At 39.1% G+C, this 18,783-nt stretch overlaps 2 protein-coding genes across 2 annotated transcripts in view; one reads left to right on the top strand and one right to left on the bottom strand.

The window, feature by feature from the left end:
- Nucleotides 1–18,783, top strand: part of dlx4b (distal-less homeobox 4b) — a 34,519-nt gene that overhangs the window by 14,761 nt on the left and 975 nt on the right. The window contains exons 4-8 of the mRNA XM_058061251.1: nucleotides 1,321–1,974; nucleotides 2,255–2,448; nucleotides 3,181–3,440; nucleotides 6,369–6,500; nucleotides 12,378–12,419. Of these exons, the coding sequence (XP_057917234.1) occupies nucleotides 1,638–1,974; nucleotides 2,255–2,448; nucleotides 3,181–3,440; nucleotides 6,369–6,477 (900 nt within the window). The 5' untranslated portion in view covers nucleotides 1,321–1,637 and the 3' untranslated portion in view covers nucleotides 6,478–6,500; nucleotides 12,378–12,419. The remainder of the gene's footprint in view (nucleotides 1–1,320; nucleotides 1,975–2,254; nucleotides 2,449–3,180; nucleotides 3,441–6,368; nucleotides 6,501–12,377; nucleotides 12,420–18,783) is intronic.
- dlx3b (distal-less homeobox 3b) lies at nucleotides 8,409–10,331 on the bottom strand. Its single transcript, XM_058061252.1, has 3 exons — nucleotides 9,891–10,331; nucleotides 9,342–9,526; nucleotides 8,409–9,231 (listed from the first exon to the last, which is right to left on the bottom strand). Exons 1-3 carry the CDS (start codon nucleotides 10,258–10,260, stop codon nucleotides 8,917–8,919), a joined length of 870 nt encoding a protein of 289 aa, XP_057917235.1. The 5' UTR covers nucleotides 10,261–10,331; the 3' UTR covers nucleotides 8,409–8,916.

Genomic DNA, 18,783 nt, shown 5'->3' with positions numbered 1-18,783 from the left:
GAATTGTTCTATCATAATAATAATAATCATTTGTGGCTGAGTGGCTGTTGTGGAGATCGGGAAGCAGTCCAGTCACCAGCAGGCCATTCGCTGACTGTGTGTGTGTGTGTGTGTGTGTGTGTGTAGTTGCAGCCTGCAAGAGTGTAGTAGAACTTGACCAAAATGATGGGGTTTGGACAAAAACGGCATGCAGCAAACACTCTTTCGAATGTGATCATGTCGTGCAGCATAGTCAGCTGTGTTAGATGTTACACTTGATGGCTCCATTAAGCTTCCATAGGAAGTCATTGAGGTAAGAATGCAAATTGGAGATGTGTGAAGATAGGGTTACTCTTTTTTTTAAGCCTGTAGGTCCCCAGTTTTACCATACAGTGTGTGTCTCTGTGTGCTTTTTAGGACTTTTTTTTTTATTTTTTTTATTTTTTGCTGACATTGCATCCCACCCTCTTGGCACATGAATGTTTTCCCACATTTCATGTTATTTATTTATTTTACAAACCCTGACATTTAGTTAGAATTAAACCTGCAAGCCAAAGTGTCAAGGAGTGTGTTTGTGTGTCACGGATGTGTAGTTATGTTTGGAAATGTGTCAGAAGCCACCGTATACTTTTTACTGTATTCTGTTTTTTCGGCATATTCTGACGAATCGATCATCAATTACCCACATGGAATTGTTGCATATATGAACTTAAATTACAACATAAATTTCAATAATTGTGATCTGAAATGGAGAAAGTGTATATTGCGTAATATTTACCCTAAATTGTTGACAGAATATTTTTTGTCTGCAGACAATTAAACATTTTAGTGTGTAAATTATTATTAAATTAGGAAAAACATACCGAGGCCCATACACTAATTTTGCCAGGTTAATTATTTATTATGGAATTATGTGTGGATGATGTTAAAATGTTAATATGAAGGGAAAAAAAACTTCTATTTAATTTTAATTATTTTCTCATAGGTATAATTAAAAGCCTTTTCGGCTTATTGTGTAAAATGATATAAATAAATAATCAATTTGCAACCGTTAATTAAGATGTAATTCAAATCAGACATTGGAAAATATTGTTTCTGATTTTGTGAAAATACATTTCATGAAAATATGAATGAACATACGGTCAGTAGCGTTTGTATTAAGTGTATAAAGTATAAAGTGAAAGTAATATAGTTACAAATACACGCCATTTGTATCCAAGCAAATATGATGACATTCGTTGTGCGCTGGAGGCGCTGATATTTTGGCTGTTATTATGGAATCGAACAAATGTTCTTGTCAGTCACGCCGTGGCGTGATGATTTAATCTCTATATTGTATAGAAGGAGGCCTGTGGCACATAATGGGGTGACAGTTTGCTGCTGAAGGCCAATCAAGAGAGAGCGAGAGAGAGAGAGCTTCCAGACAGAAGACATGCCAGTGAAGCTCTGCGAGCAGGAGGTGTTTGACGAGCCATGTCAGATCCTCTCCTGATGTTTGCTTCTTTTGCTTTTACTGGATTTCTTTGGAGCCTCCAGCTGCTGTGGACATGAAACGGAGATTTAAAGAGAACATCTTTCCTTCCGAGGGTGGAATTTTAGTGCAGGTTCTCCAACAGAACTCATGAAAGCATCTTCTTCATTGTGTGGACTTGCTCAGGATGTCTATGGCTCTCATGCCTGACACTTTCAATGGCCCGACGGACGCGTCCAAATCTGCATTTCTAGAGTTCGGACACGGACACCCGGCTCACCAGCAGCGCTCCCCCGGGCTGCCGCATCACATTTACCCCGTGCACGGCTTGCACGCTGCCGGCCATTCGCAGCACGACGGCTCCTTCCCGGCCAGCGCGCCCTATGGCCGCTCCTTGGGTTACGCCTACCCCGGCGCCGTGAATCCTCATCCAGCGTCTGCTTACATGTCCTACCAGCACAGCAACAGCAGCCCCGGCAGCAGCAACAGCAGTTTGAGTCTGCACGGCAGATTAGAGCACGCAGGTATGTGGCTGCAAAAGACAATGACGCACACATTACGCACGGTAAACATAATCCTTAAGCCCCATTCAGCCATTGCTGATTTGATGTTTTTGTCCAAAATAGCCACACTGACTATTCAAAACGTGTTGAAATGTATATCCTGTATCATAAAGTCAAAATTATATGTTTGACTCCTGGGTCCTGTGTCACCCATCCATGTCCTGAACGGATTCAAACTTCAAATCATTGTTTGCATTGCATCTGAAAAAAGTCCACTTTCCCTCCATATTTCTCCCCCTAGATCACGACAAGTCAACTGCTCTTGAAAACCGGGACGTTCGTTTAAATGGCAAAGGGAAGAAAATCCGCAAACCCCGAACCATCTACTCGAGTCTGCAGCTCCAAGCTCTGCACCAGCGCTTCCAACAGACCCAGTACTTGGCCCTCCCTGAGCGCGCGGACCTCGCCGCCAAACTGGGACTCACTCAGACCCAGGTAGATGCCCGCATGGAGTCACACCATAAGTCACACTTCCGTTCTAATTTAGATAGAAACCTAAATGAATACACATCCTAAGGCTCCATAAGTGTCGTGTTTACCTAAAGCATCATTTTTTTTGGCTTTGAAATGTGCTGCTTATTTACTCATGTATGTCTAATTGTTGGGATTTGGAACCGGAGCCTCTAATAAGGCCTGACTTATTTACTGCACTAATTATGTGGCTGCCTTTTTTTATTTTAGTCACAACTGGAAATGTGCTCTCATGTGATGACAGCATCACCAGCATGGGTTCAATAGGAAACAAAACCAAAGATTATCACATTATTCCATAGTATGTGTTTATTATTTATGTACAGTATGCCCTTTAATTACTTTGAATGAGCATTTTTTTCTCATCTAAAGCAAAAAAAAAAATATTTTAAGTATGTGACGACAAAAGTACTTTACTTTATCGATGTGTTTCCTAAAATATCACATTTATGGCACTTGTTTAAGTACACATATGAACCGACATTAATGCTTTATTATTAATTTAACAGTATTTTAATATTGCAGCTTGCATCATATCTGATATTTTGACTCAAAGGGTCAATGTGAACTTTTTAGTGTATATTTTAAAATATATTTGAAGCCCTCCAATAATAATGTATTATTATTTTTCACTGTATTCAACTTAATTGTGATAATATGACATATCAATAACGAGCATTCTATCTCATGTTGCAGGTGAAAATCTGGTTTCAAAACAAACGCTCCAAGTACAAAAAGATCATGAAGCATGGAAGCGGACCAGAAGGGGAACACCTAAGCAGCACCAGCTCAGCCTCCCCCTGCTCCCCTCATGGGATGCCCCAGCTTTGGGATGTGTCCATGCAGGCGAACAAAGGCGGAGGCCCGGTGTACCCCAACAATTACATGAACACTTTGGGTCACTGGTACCCCAACCAGCATGCCCACCAGGACGGCATATCCAGGCATCAGATGATGTGAGTGGATTTAACCTGCAGGCCTTGCGGGCGCTTGATTTCATGATGCAGGAACTTATTCACTGCGGTCTTTTTGGAGGTGGCGCATCCTTTGAGGGGACGTTTATTGATGAACTTTTTCACGTCACTGAAGAGGACTTTAGTGTGTGTGTCTGGATAAATGCTTTGAGTGTGTGTGCATGGTTTCAACGGAGAACAAGGACGTTCTCTGCCCAATTTTGTTGAATGAGTCTTTTTAGGACTTTGTGTCTCCTTTTAGTGCTTAAAATGTGCTATCGGCGTCAACTAAAGAAGTGGGGCATCGAAAAGGAATCATAATACGCCTTGTGAAATGCAAATAAAACACTGTCTTTCGACTAAATATTTCTTAAATGCAGTTTTTTCCCCCCAAAATAGTCACTGTAACACTGGCACTAAATGCTCCAAACGTGTTAAATTATATATATATAATATATATATATAATTTTTATTTAGTTGTAGACATGCACAGTTTTACAAATGTACTCAAGTCTGAATGACAATAAAAATAACAATGCACCGAACACCACATTTATTTCAAATTGCACAAGTCCCTGTAAGAGGTGGGCTAATGTAATGTAATTTTTTTCAATTAATTTCCTTTGGAATTACCTCATATTTAATTCAAGTTTGTTCAAAAGATACATAGCTGGCGCTTACTTTACATTTTTTTTTGATAATTTCAATTTTTTGCCACAAATAACTTAATATGAAAGATTTTAATGGCGCATTTGAAGTTGTTTGTTCACACTTCTCATGCATCATGAAGCCAAACAATAGAAATAAATATATTATACTCACCCCATATAAAAATATATAGGACATTACCTTACACTTCTTTCCATTTTAAAGCCTTCAAGGGTGAATCTTCATGGCGTTGCAGTTCATCTTCTGTTCTTCTTCTATAGAATCCAACCAAGAAATGAGTCAAACCAAAAATGGTGGATGTCACTGTTATACACTGTTATATACTCTGTCCCTCATGTATTGGCTTTTCCTCGTTGCTGGTGATGATGCACCCTGTTGAGCATTGCAATGTGCACCAAGTGATCAAGTGCATCTGGGTAAGGCAATTTCACATCTCTAGATTAGAGTAATGGTTCTAATGAACAGATGAAGTCTTTCAAATATGGCTATCATGCAGGGGATAGTTTTTTTTTTTAAATATATGTTCATCTTATTGCATCCCCAGTTGATTCAGTTGGTAAAGCATGCAGATCTCTGGTGATGATGTGAGCGTGTGACATGTCATACTATGCGCACAATTTGGTTTCCTCTCCGGCGGGCCTCTTGTATGGATTCTTTCTCCTTTAGGATTTCAACGGAATCTAGTTTGGCAGGCGAATGACACACACACACACACACACACACACGCAAACACACTATTGTGTTTACATCTCTGCAGATGACATTGTGATGACTTACACTCACTCTCTGGAGACCCCCCCTCCCCACCACCACCACCACGTCCCCACAAAAAAAAACCCCATAATAACTACTTGCCTCCCCATCTCTCCAAGTCTTCACCCTCAAATGTTGTGATTTATGTATGCGGGGACTTGCTCCTTGTTCCCGGAAGGAATAGGATTGGTGTCACTGTGATGTGGAATTTGTGAGATATCCAAAAAGAAAAAGCACATTGCACATGCTAAAGCATCCAAAACGCTGCTGAGCAACAGCCAACAATAACAGTTCACCACAAAATGTTATTTCCCTCCATAAGAGAGTATTTTATATGGTATACAACAATATATGACCACATGGGGAAAATAACATTGACATAAATAATAATGCTTATAGTCTTGGCGCAACATGTTTATTATTGTATTGTATGATACTGCAAGGAATTTGTAAGATGCACAAGCATTTGAAAAAAAAACCTTCCATAAAAATATATTTTAATACTGTAGTAAATTATCACCCCGAGAGCTATAATTCAGCCTTTTAATATAACATGTTTATTATTGCATTCGTGTAGAACTGCAATGTTAGATAAGCAATTGTTGGAAAATGGAGTCAAATGTTCTGCATGATGCAAATTATTATTAATTATTGACTAATATCATTGAAAGAGACTGTATGATTGAGAAAAAGGCTCACTCCATTCATGCCGTTATTCTACAGAACAAACGCATCAGTGCACTGAAACCAATGCACAGAGTGAACTCTCATGGAGAGATGGAGTTCATTTTCACTGATTGTGTGAATTATCATTTATGTATTATTATCTTTGGCCTAGTGCCCACGAGACCGAGAAATCTTGTCATGTTTTAATCTTGCAAGATCTTGCGACAACCCTACAAACCACATAAACATAAATCATTTACTACTTCCCTGCTAGTCAATCAAATATTTACATAATTGTCAAGCTTTTAATGCCAAGTATTACTATTGATTAACTAATTATATAAATAGTGCATTTTGTTATATAGTTACAACCAGTGGTGAAATAATGCATATTATAGTCAAGAAACTGTAAAAATATGTAATATTCCTACTAATTACACTCTAATCTTTCTAAAATCATAAGCATATAAGCTCATTAATGTCCCCATATAAGCAGAAACATGCACACATTACAGAATTAGAAGCCAATAATGTAAGGGATTGCATTATATTATATTCACACGCTGCAATTTAAATCTTTATCTTTTCTTTCAAACCTTTTTTGTGTCGGTTGTTTCGACGCTCATGTCTGCAGGCCACGTTTTCGCTTCGAGCTCTGGAAGTATAGCACCGTACCCACCAAATGGGCCTACAGGCCCAGGAGCAGGACACCGAGGGTCAGCCAGGGTTCGCAGCTGTCCATGCTCTCTTTTTATTTGATTTGTTTACAACAAAGTTGAGCGTATGAGTATGAGTGTGATCCCAGCCCTCCCGTGCTCTATCCAGGCTCTGTATGTCTTATAGTGGCGGACAGCTGCTGGAAGGTTTTCCATCGTCGCGTTGGCCTGGCCACGGAGCTCTCGACCTCCACCTCAACCCGCGTTGTTGCCCCCCCCCAAGAGACAAGTGCTGACACCCCGCTGCTGCATGAAGGAGGTAAAGATCACCGAGACCTCAGCACCAGGTCTGCACCATCTATTTAGGGTTGCCATGTTTTGCTTGATTCAAGTTCAACAGTTCATATCCATGTATGCATATTTAAAGCTAACATGTAGTGTATGTGTGTGTGTGTGTGGGGGGGGGGGCACACACACACACACTCTCATGCACGCTTGTCTTCAGCACAAATGTTGTCCTGATGAAGGCAGCCAAGGACCACACATACCGGTGGGTGTGGCAGGTGGAGGTCACCTCAGAGAGAGATCACATGACCTTTTGAGAGAATGTATGGATGTGAAAAGGCAATGAACAATCAGCCAGCACACAAACACATACAAGGCGCTGATAAGGACTGAACTTGAAGGCAACTGGTGGCGTGTTATGGAAAAGGTGGTAAAACCTGACAACTTGGGAATTTGGGATTTTTAAAAAACATTAATACTTATTTTGCCCAAAATATATATATAATAAATGCAGCCATAAGCATCCATCTTTCATACATATGCTGTATAGTAAACAGTACTGATGTTTTAAACAATGGACAAATAAAATAGCAACACTTTGGTTGATTAAGGTCAGGAAATCATATTACATTTAATAATATACTTTATACGTATAGTATATATAATATACTATACGTTTTTATTTTTTTCAGGTTGATAATTAAAATATACATATAATGTTTAAATATATTAAATATAAATAAAATATATAAACACATGAAATATAAATGTACAACAAATATCAAAATATACGAAAATATAGCCTTAAATAAATGTTATTAATGTAGGTCAAGCATCACATAAAATGCAAATGTGTATATCAAATAAATGAAATATAAATAAGATGTACATTATCATGACGTAATAAATAAAAGTCTATGTAAAATGGATACAAAACTTTAGTACTGCGTTTTTATATGCATAAATGATATTTTATTGAAGTAGGTCAATCTACACATGAACTATAATTGTGTATAAACACACAAATAGATGATAAATACATGTAGAATTTTTTATATATATTTTTAAGTGGGCCAATTTAAATTATACAGTATATGAAATCTAAATAAAATGTATAATATCCTTACAGAATTACAGATATGCAAGTTAATTATGTGATTTTATGAATTAATTCCACATTCAAAACCCCCCCAAAAAATGAACTTACTAACAATGGATCAAATATTATGTTTATGATATTGATATATGATATTTATGACACACTTTTGTGTGTGTCTCACAGTGCAGTTTCTCATCGCAACACCTCTCTAAGTCGTTTCTTATAAAACCATCAACACCTCGTAAGCGCAACGACCCACTGGTGGATGTTTAAAATATCTCATTTTAGTTCATTATTCTAATTATTCTACTATGCGTGTCTGAAGTACAGTGAGTCAAGAACACGCACACACACACACACACACACACACACACACGCTCACCGTGCTGAAAGCTCAACACAGAGACCCAATAAAACTGAAAGACTCCAGCGTGTCTGCAAGTCCTCATCCTGCAACTGCAGCCGCTGCTGCCAAGACAGCCATCTGCACTGCATGCGCAATTTTTGCGACATTAGTGCAATCTCCAGACTCACTGTTTAACGCAGAATTAGTTTAACCCAAAATCCATCCATCCAGGAATCAGTCCTTATTGTTCCATCCATGTGCTAAATACATTAAGAACGAGGTAATACTGCATGTAGTCACTATCTAATAGTATGCAATATATTAACTTTAGCAGAAATTCTGACTTTATAAAGACAGTAATGCAAAATTTTGTCCATTTAAAACTATTATAATAATACTATAGATGCATACTACGCAGTGCAGCTCTATAATTTAAACAAAAACTGGACTATAAGTATAAAAAAATTATTTTTTATAAAGGGTCTCGACACACAACATGCAATTAACTCCTTTATTCAATGCACATTGAGTGTCCACAAGGAGTGGACTAATTACAGGAATATAAAATGACTCCTGCATGGAGGAGTCGTTCAAACAAATCTGATCATAATTGTGGTTCTATATAAACATATATTTACAACCTTCGACGTTTTGTACAAATCCTTATAAATATGACCTGAGTTTTCTTCTACAACATGGATTATTATTATTATTATTATTATTATTTGAATGTATAGCGTGTAAAAACCGTGTCATTATTTAGTGTGGGTACTGTATACAAAATTTACAAAAAAAGGAATACAACAGAGATGATAAATAATTATTAAAAAAAAAAACACGCCAGATATTCTTTAAATATCACAAGTGATGAAAAATCCCTTATGTGTCAATGGAAAACCCAGTTCTGGTCTGGATCTTTTCAGGCCCCGTCCAAACTTTTTCAATGCACAGCCATTGTGGACAAGAGGGTCGTTTTTAAAACAAAACAAAAAAAATGAGTCTTTGTTAATAAACAGCACCCACGCTCTGTGGCGGGACAGGGTGGTGCACGGTGCCCGGGTGCTGTAGGTGGGGTCCCTGCTGGTACCAGTGGTTGCTGTAATCGTCCATGTAAGGCGGCGACGAGCTGTGCGTAGGTGGAGGCACTTGAGGCCTGCTGAGGGGGGTGTTCTGGGGGGTAGTGTTGTCCCACACGGCCGGGGAAGGCGGGGAATTGCAGGCCATGGAGTCGCTGGCGTTTGGGCTGTGATCCAGCGGGACCTCGCCGTTTTTGTACAGCTTCTTGAACTTGGATCTCCGGTTCTGGAACCAAATTTTCACCTGAGGGAGACATTGGATATATTAGTGCTGTGCTTGCATTGAGAAACGAGGTTAGTCGTGCGTAATTACGCAGAACTTGTGTTGAGTTTCTACATTTGAAGGCATCGTACCTGTGTTTGGGTCAGGCCTAGTTGGGCCGCAAGTTCGGCTCTCTCGGGCAGGGCGAGGTACTGGGCTTTCTGGAAGCGTCTCTGCAGAGCAGCGAGCTGGTAGCTGGAGTAAATGGTCCTGGGTTTGCGGATCTTTTTGGGTTTACCGTTCACCATGCGAACCTCTGGCTCTGGTTCCTCTTTTACTATTAAAAAAAACATTCAAATATATGAAATGAACCGCTAATTTAACGTTTTAAATTGATATTTAAATCGCATCATACATGTAGTTGTCATATTAATAAGCATGGAAACTTTGTAGTGCTACACAGTAGACAGATAAAGATAATTAATAAGATTTTGCTTATTTTTATGTTTTATTTAAACTCTTTTTAAACAAGCTTTCTTCACACTTTGCTTGAAAAGTAACCTGAAATACACACCAACAATTCTGATAGCAATAATACTAATAAATCAATATTATTATCATATATTTTCTTCATTACTGCACCTCTTATATGGCGTCTTTTCTGAGTACAATAAGGAATAAATGACATTATGGACATTTACCCGAGTTGGGGGGTGACGCCTGCAGGTGGTCTCTGTTGTAATGTCCGTACGGTCTGTAGCTGTTCGTGTAAGGGTACTCTGATTTAGTGGCGTAGACTCCAGCAGCTCCCATTCCGTTCAGGTTAAACTGGTGGTGGTAAGAGTTCATGGACTGTCCGTAGGCTTGGCCCTGGTAATATTCGTGATGGCCGTGGGCCGTCTGTCCTGCGCTGTAGTAGCCCATGTCCGTCACGGAGGACTCCGGGAGAGTCGGGGAGTCCTTGGAGGTTGGATGGCAACTCATAGATCCGGGTAGTTCAGTCAAAATACCAGCGATCTTCTTCTCGTATATCTGTCCTGCACTCATGCTGGGAGGTTCTTGCAGGAGCATGTACACAAATCCACGCGTGGGTCCCCTCGCTTCGTTGCAAAGTCCACTTAACAGTCTTCCAGCTGCAGAAACTCAAGTTGTGGCAAAGCTTGGCGCCGGTGACGTGAAGTTATAGAGAAATGGGCTGGATGCTGAGCTCTCATTGGCTGAATCACCCCTCCCTCACGCCCCTCTGCACTCTTCCGGAGAGGTGAACGATACAGCACACTTTTTGTACCGATTTGATATCATGTAAAAACAAGAACAGTATTGTCATACAGATTCTTGTTACCACATCGATATGTATGAAAATAAACAAAATATCAAATTAATTACTTAATTATGCTCCATAAAACGATACTGCTCTGGTATCAATAAAAATGGTATTTGGATCAGCCAGACTAACTCAACCCTTCGGTGCGATACAACCTATCTTGAGATTTTATTCGAACTTTATTGACACCACATTGACATACAGTGTACCTGTTCGCGGTAAGAAAACACACCACTAAGGCACTGCATCCAAACAATGATTGGGTTCAATTCACCCTTAAACCACATTAGCCTGCAGCCTTTTCCTCTTTATTGAAATAGACTAATCCCATCGCCAGACTGTCTCCTTAATGTTTTTATGCAATGTTTGGCTAAGGGTGCCGGGAGATCACACTTTTATTCAGCTCATTGAAAAGCTCCCGCTGGCTGCCATTGTCATTCAAAAGTGTTCGAGTCAACTTTAGGGGTGACAAAAAAAAAGAGATAGGAACGATCGATAGTAAACCTGATGGAGCCTTGGGGGAAATTCCTCTGCAGTATTTATGCGTGGGAGTGTGTGTTGTTTTAAAGGGTGTGTAAATTCAATTGACGTCGTTATACATTTTGGCTTGATTGCTGTTTTATCCTAAAAATCGGATCATTTTTAGTTTGACTTTGGGTTTAGGTTGACATTGCGGCCAACAGCGCCCCCCAGCGTACACTGATTAACACTTTGCTTATATTAAACAGATAAACACCTTTTTGCTAATCAAATACATTAATTTTCTTTATTTTAATCTCTGTCCAAATGATATTTTCGACCTAGTACAAACTCGTACAGCACTACTTTTTGTCTATTTCCCTGTTATTGTCTTACGAATACCCTTTGCCTTCTTTACCTGTTGTCTGGCGCCCTCTTTTGGCAGATTATAGTAGTGCTTCCTCTATAAAACTTAGCGATATTTTTTTTTATTGTTGATTAGGTTTTGTTCCTGAAATTAAACTGTTAACTCTCAAAAGTGGGATTGAGAAGCCACTTAATTTATCCATGCTAACATGTAGATACAAGTAATTACAGTCAGATTTACAAGGGAATGTCCACGTTTGTGTTTAGATGTAGCTATGTATGCTATGTAGCCTTATGACATACAGAACATACATTTCAAAACAAATTAATCACAGAAAAGAATGCTTTCGTTGTGAAATATTCCAAAATCTGCAGTACCTCAAATGTGCAGCAGATAGCGTCAAAGTACAAGAAATATGGCGTCATACTTGAGTGCTATAGCTAAACATGAAATGTTGTATCATGTGTAATGAGTCAGATTTACGTGGAAATGCCAAAATCTTAGTGTAGTGTTCTTAAAGAAGAGAAACTTATTCGTTAAAGAAAATATTTTAAATGGTTACTTTGGGAAACTTTCCAAATTCAACAGTACCACAAACGTCCAGTAGATGGTTCAAAATATGACGTCATATTAGCAAAACTCTAATATAGCAGAGCTTTAGCTCTATTGAAAGTCACGTCATTATTTATCAGTAATAATAAGAACTCGGATTTTTACCCAGATTTTGCCCATTGGACCTTCTGGTAATATTTTGAAGTGGTATCGATTCCTGTATGTGTAAGCAGTCACTTCATTTAGTACACCTGTAATATTTCATGCTAATAACTAGCATAATGGCTACATCACCTTCCAAACTTCTAAACAAAATGTTGGAAAACAGCTCAAAATTAGACAGTTAATGAACATTCAGCAGCAAATCAAAACTTGCATTAGCATCCCCGTTTTTAGACCGTGTGACTGTACTGTTATTGGTAATATATACTGGATATACTGGATATTTATACCAATCTATTTGTTTTTGTGTTTATCATCACTTAGGTACACCCATAAGAAGACTCTCTGTTGTTTGAAGCTTCTCTGGTAAGAAAGATACAGATCTTGTATTTCTACATTCTGATCACTTATCAGTCTTTGCTCCATATGAATTTTGACTCGGAAAATATGTTTTGTGTGTGAAAAATCATAAAGCCATCCAATCAAAGGCCATTATCCCAGTAACACGAGGAGTCTTCAGGCAGTATTGTTATGTACTTAACCAACACAGTAGGTTAAAGTGGCGGTGTTGGCCTGCATCCAAAACCTGGACAAAGGCTCAGCCAACTTGTATAGTTTTAAAAAAAACAACAACTTCCAAAGCGCACATTAACAGAGGTTTTCCCTGATTGCACTGAAGTTTAAAAACATTCTAACTATACATTATAAATGAGGCAATTTCTCTTGTCAACATCAAAACTGTGATTTTCGGAGCACAATGTTGGAGTAGCAGTTAACCCCCAGACTGACTGCACAGTCCAACCGTTTTCACACAGGGCCTTGAATGATAAAGGCTATCAAAAAATTCCACCGGAGAACAAAATGTACCTCCTGTGTGTGTGTCTGGCCTCCCTGTTCTTTGTTGTCTTTTTATTTCAAAATACCAGCTTTTGCATTCCTGCTTATATTGAGCCTGCTGCAGGCTGTTCGCTATTGTACAGCCTGCAGTTCAAATAATCTACTTTTTTATTGCAACACATGAGAGGATAGCAAAGTATACATTTTGCTCCATAGCTTTTACAACCATATCAATCTTTTATTGGAAAAAAATACACTCCATACTTTGTAGAATATTGCCCTCTGCTTCTTTTGGACACCCTGTCCAAGGTCAAGTGGCATAGAAAATGGATGTATGGACTGTTTACATGCCTCGGTAGGTGCTGCTGTTTTGGTTAGCAACTGCAGTTTCAGTTAGCAAGTGTTGCCATATGAGATCTAATGAAATTAGGGCCACTACGGTAAATATTCACCCTATTTTGACGCTGGTATTCTCTGCAATTGACTGGAAAAAAACCCTCCAGGCCACTATATGAACATTTTATGCACATGTGTATAGTACTAATAGTACTACTAATCTTCTGTTTACCCTAAACACATTCTCTATGTTTAATTACCAATAGGAATGACGGTCGCCCATTTGCTTCAGACATCAGCACGGTTTAATCTGCCCTTTTTAACAATTCAAGCAGCTCTCTTCCGTAATGAAGCGTCTGCACCAGCGAGTTTAGTGGGTCTGATCTGATTGAATAGGAGTCAGGCTCTCTCGTGAGTGGGAGAGCTGCAAGGCTATTTACTGCTGGCTGCTCTTTCTTATCATCCATCGACTCCATTCTCCCTCCCCTTATAGTTAGTTCTGACCTGATTAAAAAAAAAACAGAAAATGGCAACCAGTCAAAGATTTAGAATTAGAGACATCTGTGATGTACTTCTTTGTGAAATTTAGTTCAACGGATACTCTGATTATTGTGTTATTTAAGGGTCCTGTCACAATTCATTCATTCATTTTCTACCGCTTTTCCTCATGAGGGTCCCGGGGGTGCTGGAGCCTATCCCAGCTGTCTTCGGGCGAGAGAGGCGGGGTACACCCTGGACTGGTGGCCAGCCAATCACAGGGCACATATAGACAAACAACCATTCACACTCACATTCATACCTATGGACAATTTGGAGTGGCTAATTAACCTAGCATGTTTTTGGAATGTGGGAGGAAACCGGAGTACCCGGAGAAAATGCACGGGGAGAACATGCAAACTCCACACAGAGATGGCCGAGGGTGGAATTGAACTCGGGTCTCCGATCTGTGAGGCCTGCGCGCTAACCACTCGACTGCCGTGCAGCCTAGATTGCAATATTTTGTGATATTTTTTCATTGTACTTTTCTTTCAAGTCATGTTCAAAGACTCAATCACCCGTATCATCGTGTCATGTGACATCCCTAATCATTTCTGATTGCTCCGCGCGCTAACCACTCGTCCACCGTGCAACCCCTGTCACAATTCAATTTACCCCATATATCCCGCTTTCAGGTGTCATAATTAATCCCATGGGAATTAGTATAGATTATGCCATGATAAATAGAAATGGACAATATCTCCTCAAACATCTTGAAGAGCTTGGTCCTGCAAGAAAAAAAAAAAGTAATGCCCTGTATTAAGTATACACCTGCCATTTTATATGGTGTGGTTCATTATTTTAACCGTCATGGCTAAATGTAATACATTTATATAATTTCCCCTAAATTAATGTGAAAACACAAAAGCCAGACAGGAAACCCCAACTTCTCTAAGAAGAGCGAATGAGAAGGAGCGGCCTGCACCAACAGCTGTTCAGCGGGCTGATCAAAGGCGGGAAAAGAGACGTCTTTGATTACGCCGTCTTTGTCCGCCTGCCACTCAACTTCATTCACCGAGGAGGCCGCTTTCTGAGAAGGACTGCCATGCTTCATGACATTCTCCTCTCTTAAGATTCCAGCTTTCTCCTCCTATACTCTACTTTATCTTGACCCCCTCACCCTATTGTTGGTACCATCCTGTTTCGGGATTATTGTTGGGAAAAAAAGCGTAACCCTGGTGACAGTTGATGTTGCCTCTCCTGCAGTTCAGGCAGGAAACTCCACCCTGAATATGAGCATGTTTTGACTCAGACTGAAACGTATGACGGACAAGACAAAACCGCTCACTGACGTCTGAGGAACATCTTAGCTACACCTGACAACACTTTTTTTTTTTTCCACACTACAGTTTATGGAAGTGACAAATAAAACATTCCGATAGCTCCTCCAAACAGGATTCCGATGCAAACAACATTCATTGCTGTTGGCTGGAAATTTCTTATAGGGAGTAAAAATCACAGAAAAGACCTCCACCTACTTATTTGGTAGGCTTGTTAACGCCGAGTCAAGAAGACGAGCGATTCATCCAGACATGCCTGAGCTTGGCGTCTTTGGGAGTTCCCGTTCTGCTACCCCCTTTTTTCCTCTCCTTGCTTGCTTTGTCATCTTCGTTTTTATGAACTTTCCAACAGTATGTGTAATAAGGCTAAGTTTGTTAGATTGACGTCTAATTTTTTGCATATTCCCAATCATCTTCATAGCGTTTGGTTGTGATGAAACCTTAAAGTTCTTGTCCGGGATAAAAAGACCACACCAGAACACGCACAAAATGCTGCTGTGCCTTGAACATAACACTAACATCCATCCATTTTCTATACTGCTTATTCTCACTAAGGTTGCGGGCATGCTGGAGCCTATCCCAGCTGTCTTGGAGCAAAACTCGGGGTACACCCTGGACTGGTGGCCAGCCAACCAATCACAGAGCACATATAGACAAACAACCATTCACACTCACATTCATACAGTACTTATAATGACTTAAATTCCAGACAAATATCTACCTTTCGTGTTCAGTGGTAACGTCACAGGTGAGATTTGAGGACAACTGCCACCCACAGTGCCCCCACACCTCCCCAAAAAAGGCCTCTCAGTAGTGTTTGCCTAAGGCCCAAATCCCTGCCAGTGTCCCTCACTAATGAATGGACATTTAATGATCTGAGCAAGGCGTTCAATTGAGTGGAAAATATTCAGGTTTGGAGTATCTCTCTGCTCCACTTGTGATAGGACAGAAACAAAAGGCAAAAGTTCATTTTTCACACAACGTGAAGCAGAGCCTGCAAGCTTTCATGCAGGCTCTGGTTAAGCATTGTTTTCATACATGCTAACACATTCATTCAAACACATCATGCTTACAAGTTTAAAGCGGTGTAAAATAAGTCACAATTTGATGAATACACATTGATGTGTGTGCCTGGAAGAAAACCTCTGATTCTCTTGTGGAAGAAGTCGTTTTTCACCACATGTTGGTTTTTATGTATAAATCTGGAAACCCTGACTGAGATGATCGATCTTATTATATATTTGTGGCGACACATGTACATACCATAGTATAGACCAGGGGTCTCAAACTCAATTTACTTGGGGGCCACTGGAGCTCGGGTCTGGGTGAGACTGGGCCACATCAGGTTTTCCAAAAAAAAACAAAAACCCATTTATTAGAACCAGAAAAATATACAAACTTTTTCAGTGCTTTGGTTCCGATTTTCTACAATAAAAGCTCTAATAAAACATTCCACTGTTCTCAAATATCTTAATTTTTATTTTTCTGCACAAATAAGATGAAAAATAAACAAATCAAGAATAAAGAAAATCAATCAATCAATCAGTAATAAATAAATTTACTACTAATAATAAAACTGCAAATAATAAAAACTTTTCATAGGTTGGCTGTTCCTGTGACTTATACTCCAGAGCGACTTATAAATGAAAAAACTTACATAAACACTGGACACCTTTTCTGTTCATGTTTATATTTTTTGTGTAGCTGAATAAGCATTGTGTTAGCATATCTTACACCTATTCAGCCTGTTCTCTATTCTTTTATTGTTAGAACTTCCCTTCCAAGAGGACGTAATGTCTGTTTTGGTCAAGTATTAAAATAAATTACCCGCAAAAAATGCGACTTATGTATATTTTTTTCTACCTAATTATGCATTTTTGGCCTTGTGCGACTTATACTCAGGAGCGACTTATCGTCCAAAAAATACGGTATATGTTATTACTATTTGCTATGACTAATTACATCACTACACTGTTATGTTACCTTATCAGTTTATGTCATAAAAACTCACATATGGAATACAGAAAGTGAATAAATGCACTGCAACAGAAACAGATGGGGGGGTAGGATGGTGGGTAGGAAGCTTATCTTCTTCCTACTCCTTTTTGACATGCGGAACAGTGAATGGAATCATGTGAAGTATTTGACTGTAAATAAAACCATTACTATTACTATTGAAGTTACCCATCCATGTCCCAATATGGCGGAATTACTACTATATTATTATACTAAGTTTTAGTGGTAGTGTAAACCTAATGAAGTGACCAATAGTGGCACTATAACTGGAAGTGTTTAGGACCCAGAAAGCTGCTCCTTGAGTAAACATTGCAGACAAATGACTGAGCGAGCTTCACGTTGGGCTTGTGAAGTACCAACTTCTGAGGAAAAATGCGTCCCATAGGGACTGACGGTCCAATGCTGACCTCCTTGGCCTGCAATACTCTCTGTGCAGCAGTCAATTTCCATAAAGTGAAGTGTTGTGGTGGCGTAGAGAGCACAGGGAGCGTCCCCAGCGATGAATGTGCTCTGGTTAAAGGTCAAGCTGGTGTCATGCTTCACAGACATGGCCCCTTTTTACCACCACTTTATCCACGACGTGCGTGCACATATATGTATGCCACGCAAAGATATGCTTCTCTGTATCAGTCCAGAGGCAAATGAAACCTCCCTTCACATATTTTTTTTTACCTGTGACTTCCCTTCAGTGGTTCATTTAGAACAAGAGTAGGAGGAATGCTGCCTTGAGCAACTCCCCTTTTTAATAATAATTAAACCCCATCTCCAATGCATCGTTATAGCATATCAGGTTGTGCTGGTTATTATTTCCCCCTGCTTGTAATAAATCATTAACTCATAACACATTCCATTTCACTGTTAATACAGCAAATCAAGGAAGTTGGGAATCTTGTGTGTAACATTTTCTTTCTATTACTCACATATTTGTCTTATATTCAGGGTTGTCTTATATTTAGATCAATTCAATATATCTCTGATATTAATGAGGAAAAATATTTTCAGAATCAAAAGAATCAGAATCGCTTTTATTGTCATTGTATTGCATACAACGAAATTTGAGTGCAACTCCACGGTGCATTTTGTAGAAGGTAAAAATAAGAAAAAGGAAAAGGATAAAAATAAAACAAGGAATAAGAATATAAATATAAAAGTGGCAGGTGCTGTTCAAAATAAGTGTAAATATATGTACATCAAAAACAATAGCCTATACCAGGGGTCTCAAACACGCGGCCCGCGGGCCAAATGTGGCCCGCAGGACACTAGTTTGAGGCCCCCGCCTTGATATGAAAGTTTAATGTTAGTGCGGCCCGCGCAAGTTTGATATGGATGCTGTATGGTATCATGTACCCAGAAAAAATTATTACGTTTGATTAATGTTCATGTTAAAGGTTAAATAACTCTTAATAGTTATCCTCCCTATCCGTGTGGAAGTGGTAAGTTTTTTGCTTTTTAAGTTTAAAGGAAATAACCGTTTAGGTCGCGAGCTCTCTGGTATAATGCTTTGTTAATTTTAATCTGAAAAAATCTACCCACCAACTATATGTGGTTTCTTAATTTTTAATTATTTGCCGTTTTATTATTGTTATATTTATTTATTACTGATTGATTGATTTTCTTGATCTTATTTATATTTAATACCTTGCTTAGATTTCAAGTTTAGCAGTAAAATAATGGAGACTATGGATGGCCTATTGTTCATTATTTATAACATGATGTGTTTTGTT

The sequence above is a fragment of the Doryrhamphus excisus genome, chromosome 22, assembly GCF_030265055.1.
Source record: "Doryrhamphus excisus isolate RoL2022-K1 chromosome 22, RoL_Dexc_1.0, whole genome shotgun sequence".
In the NCBI taxonomy this organism is placed as follows: Eukaryota; Metazoa; Chordata; class Actinopteri; order Syngnathiformes; family Syngnathidae; genus Doryrhamphus; species Doryrhamphus excisus.
The sequence above is the reverse complement of the archived record's forward strand: the minus strand, read 5'-3'. Positions and strand labels throughout refer to the sequence as shown.

Bases quoted from the DNA above. Each gene is read 5' to 3' on its own strand.
- dlx3b (XM_058061252.1), bottom strand. From the start codon at position 10,260: ATGCTCCTGCAAGAACCTCCCAGCATGAGTGCAGGACAGATATACGAG. The intron at 9,527-9,890 runs GTAAATGTCCAT...TTTTTTTAATAG, and splicing joins GGCGTCACCCCCCAACTCGG to TAAAAGAGGAACCAGAGCCA. The intron at 9,232-9,341 runs GTACGATGCCTT...TGTCTCCCTCAG, and splicing joins TAGGCCTGACCCAAACACAG to GTGAAAATTTGGTTCCAGAA.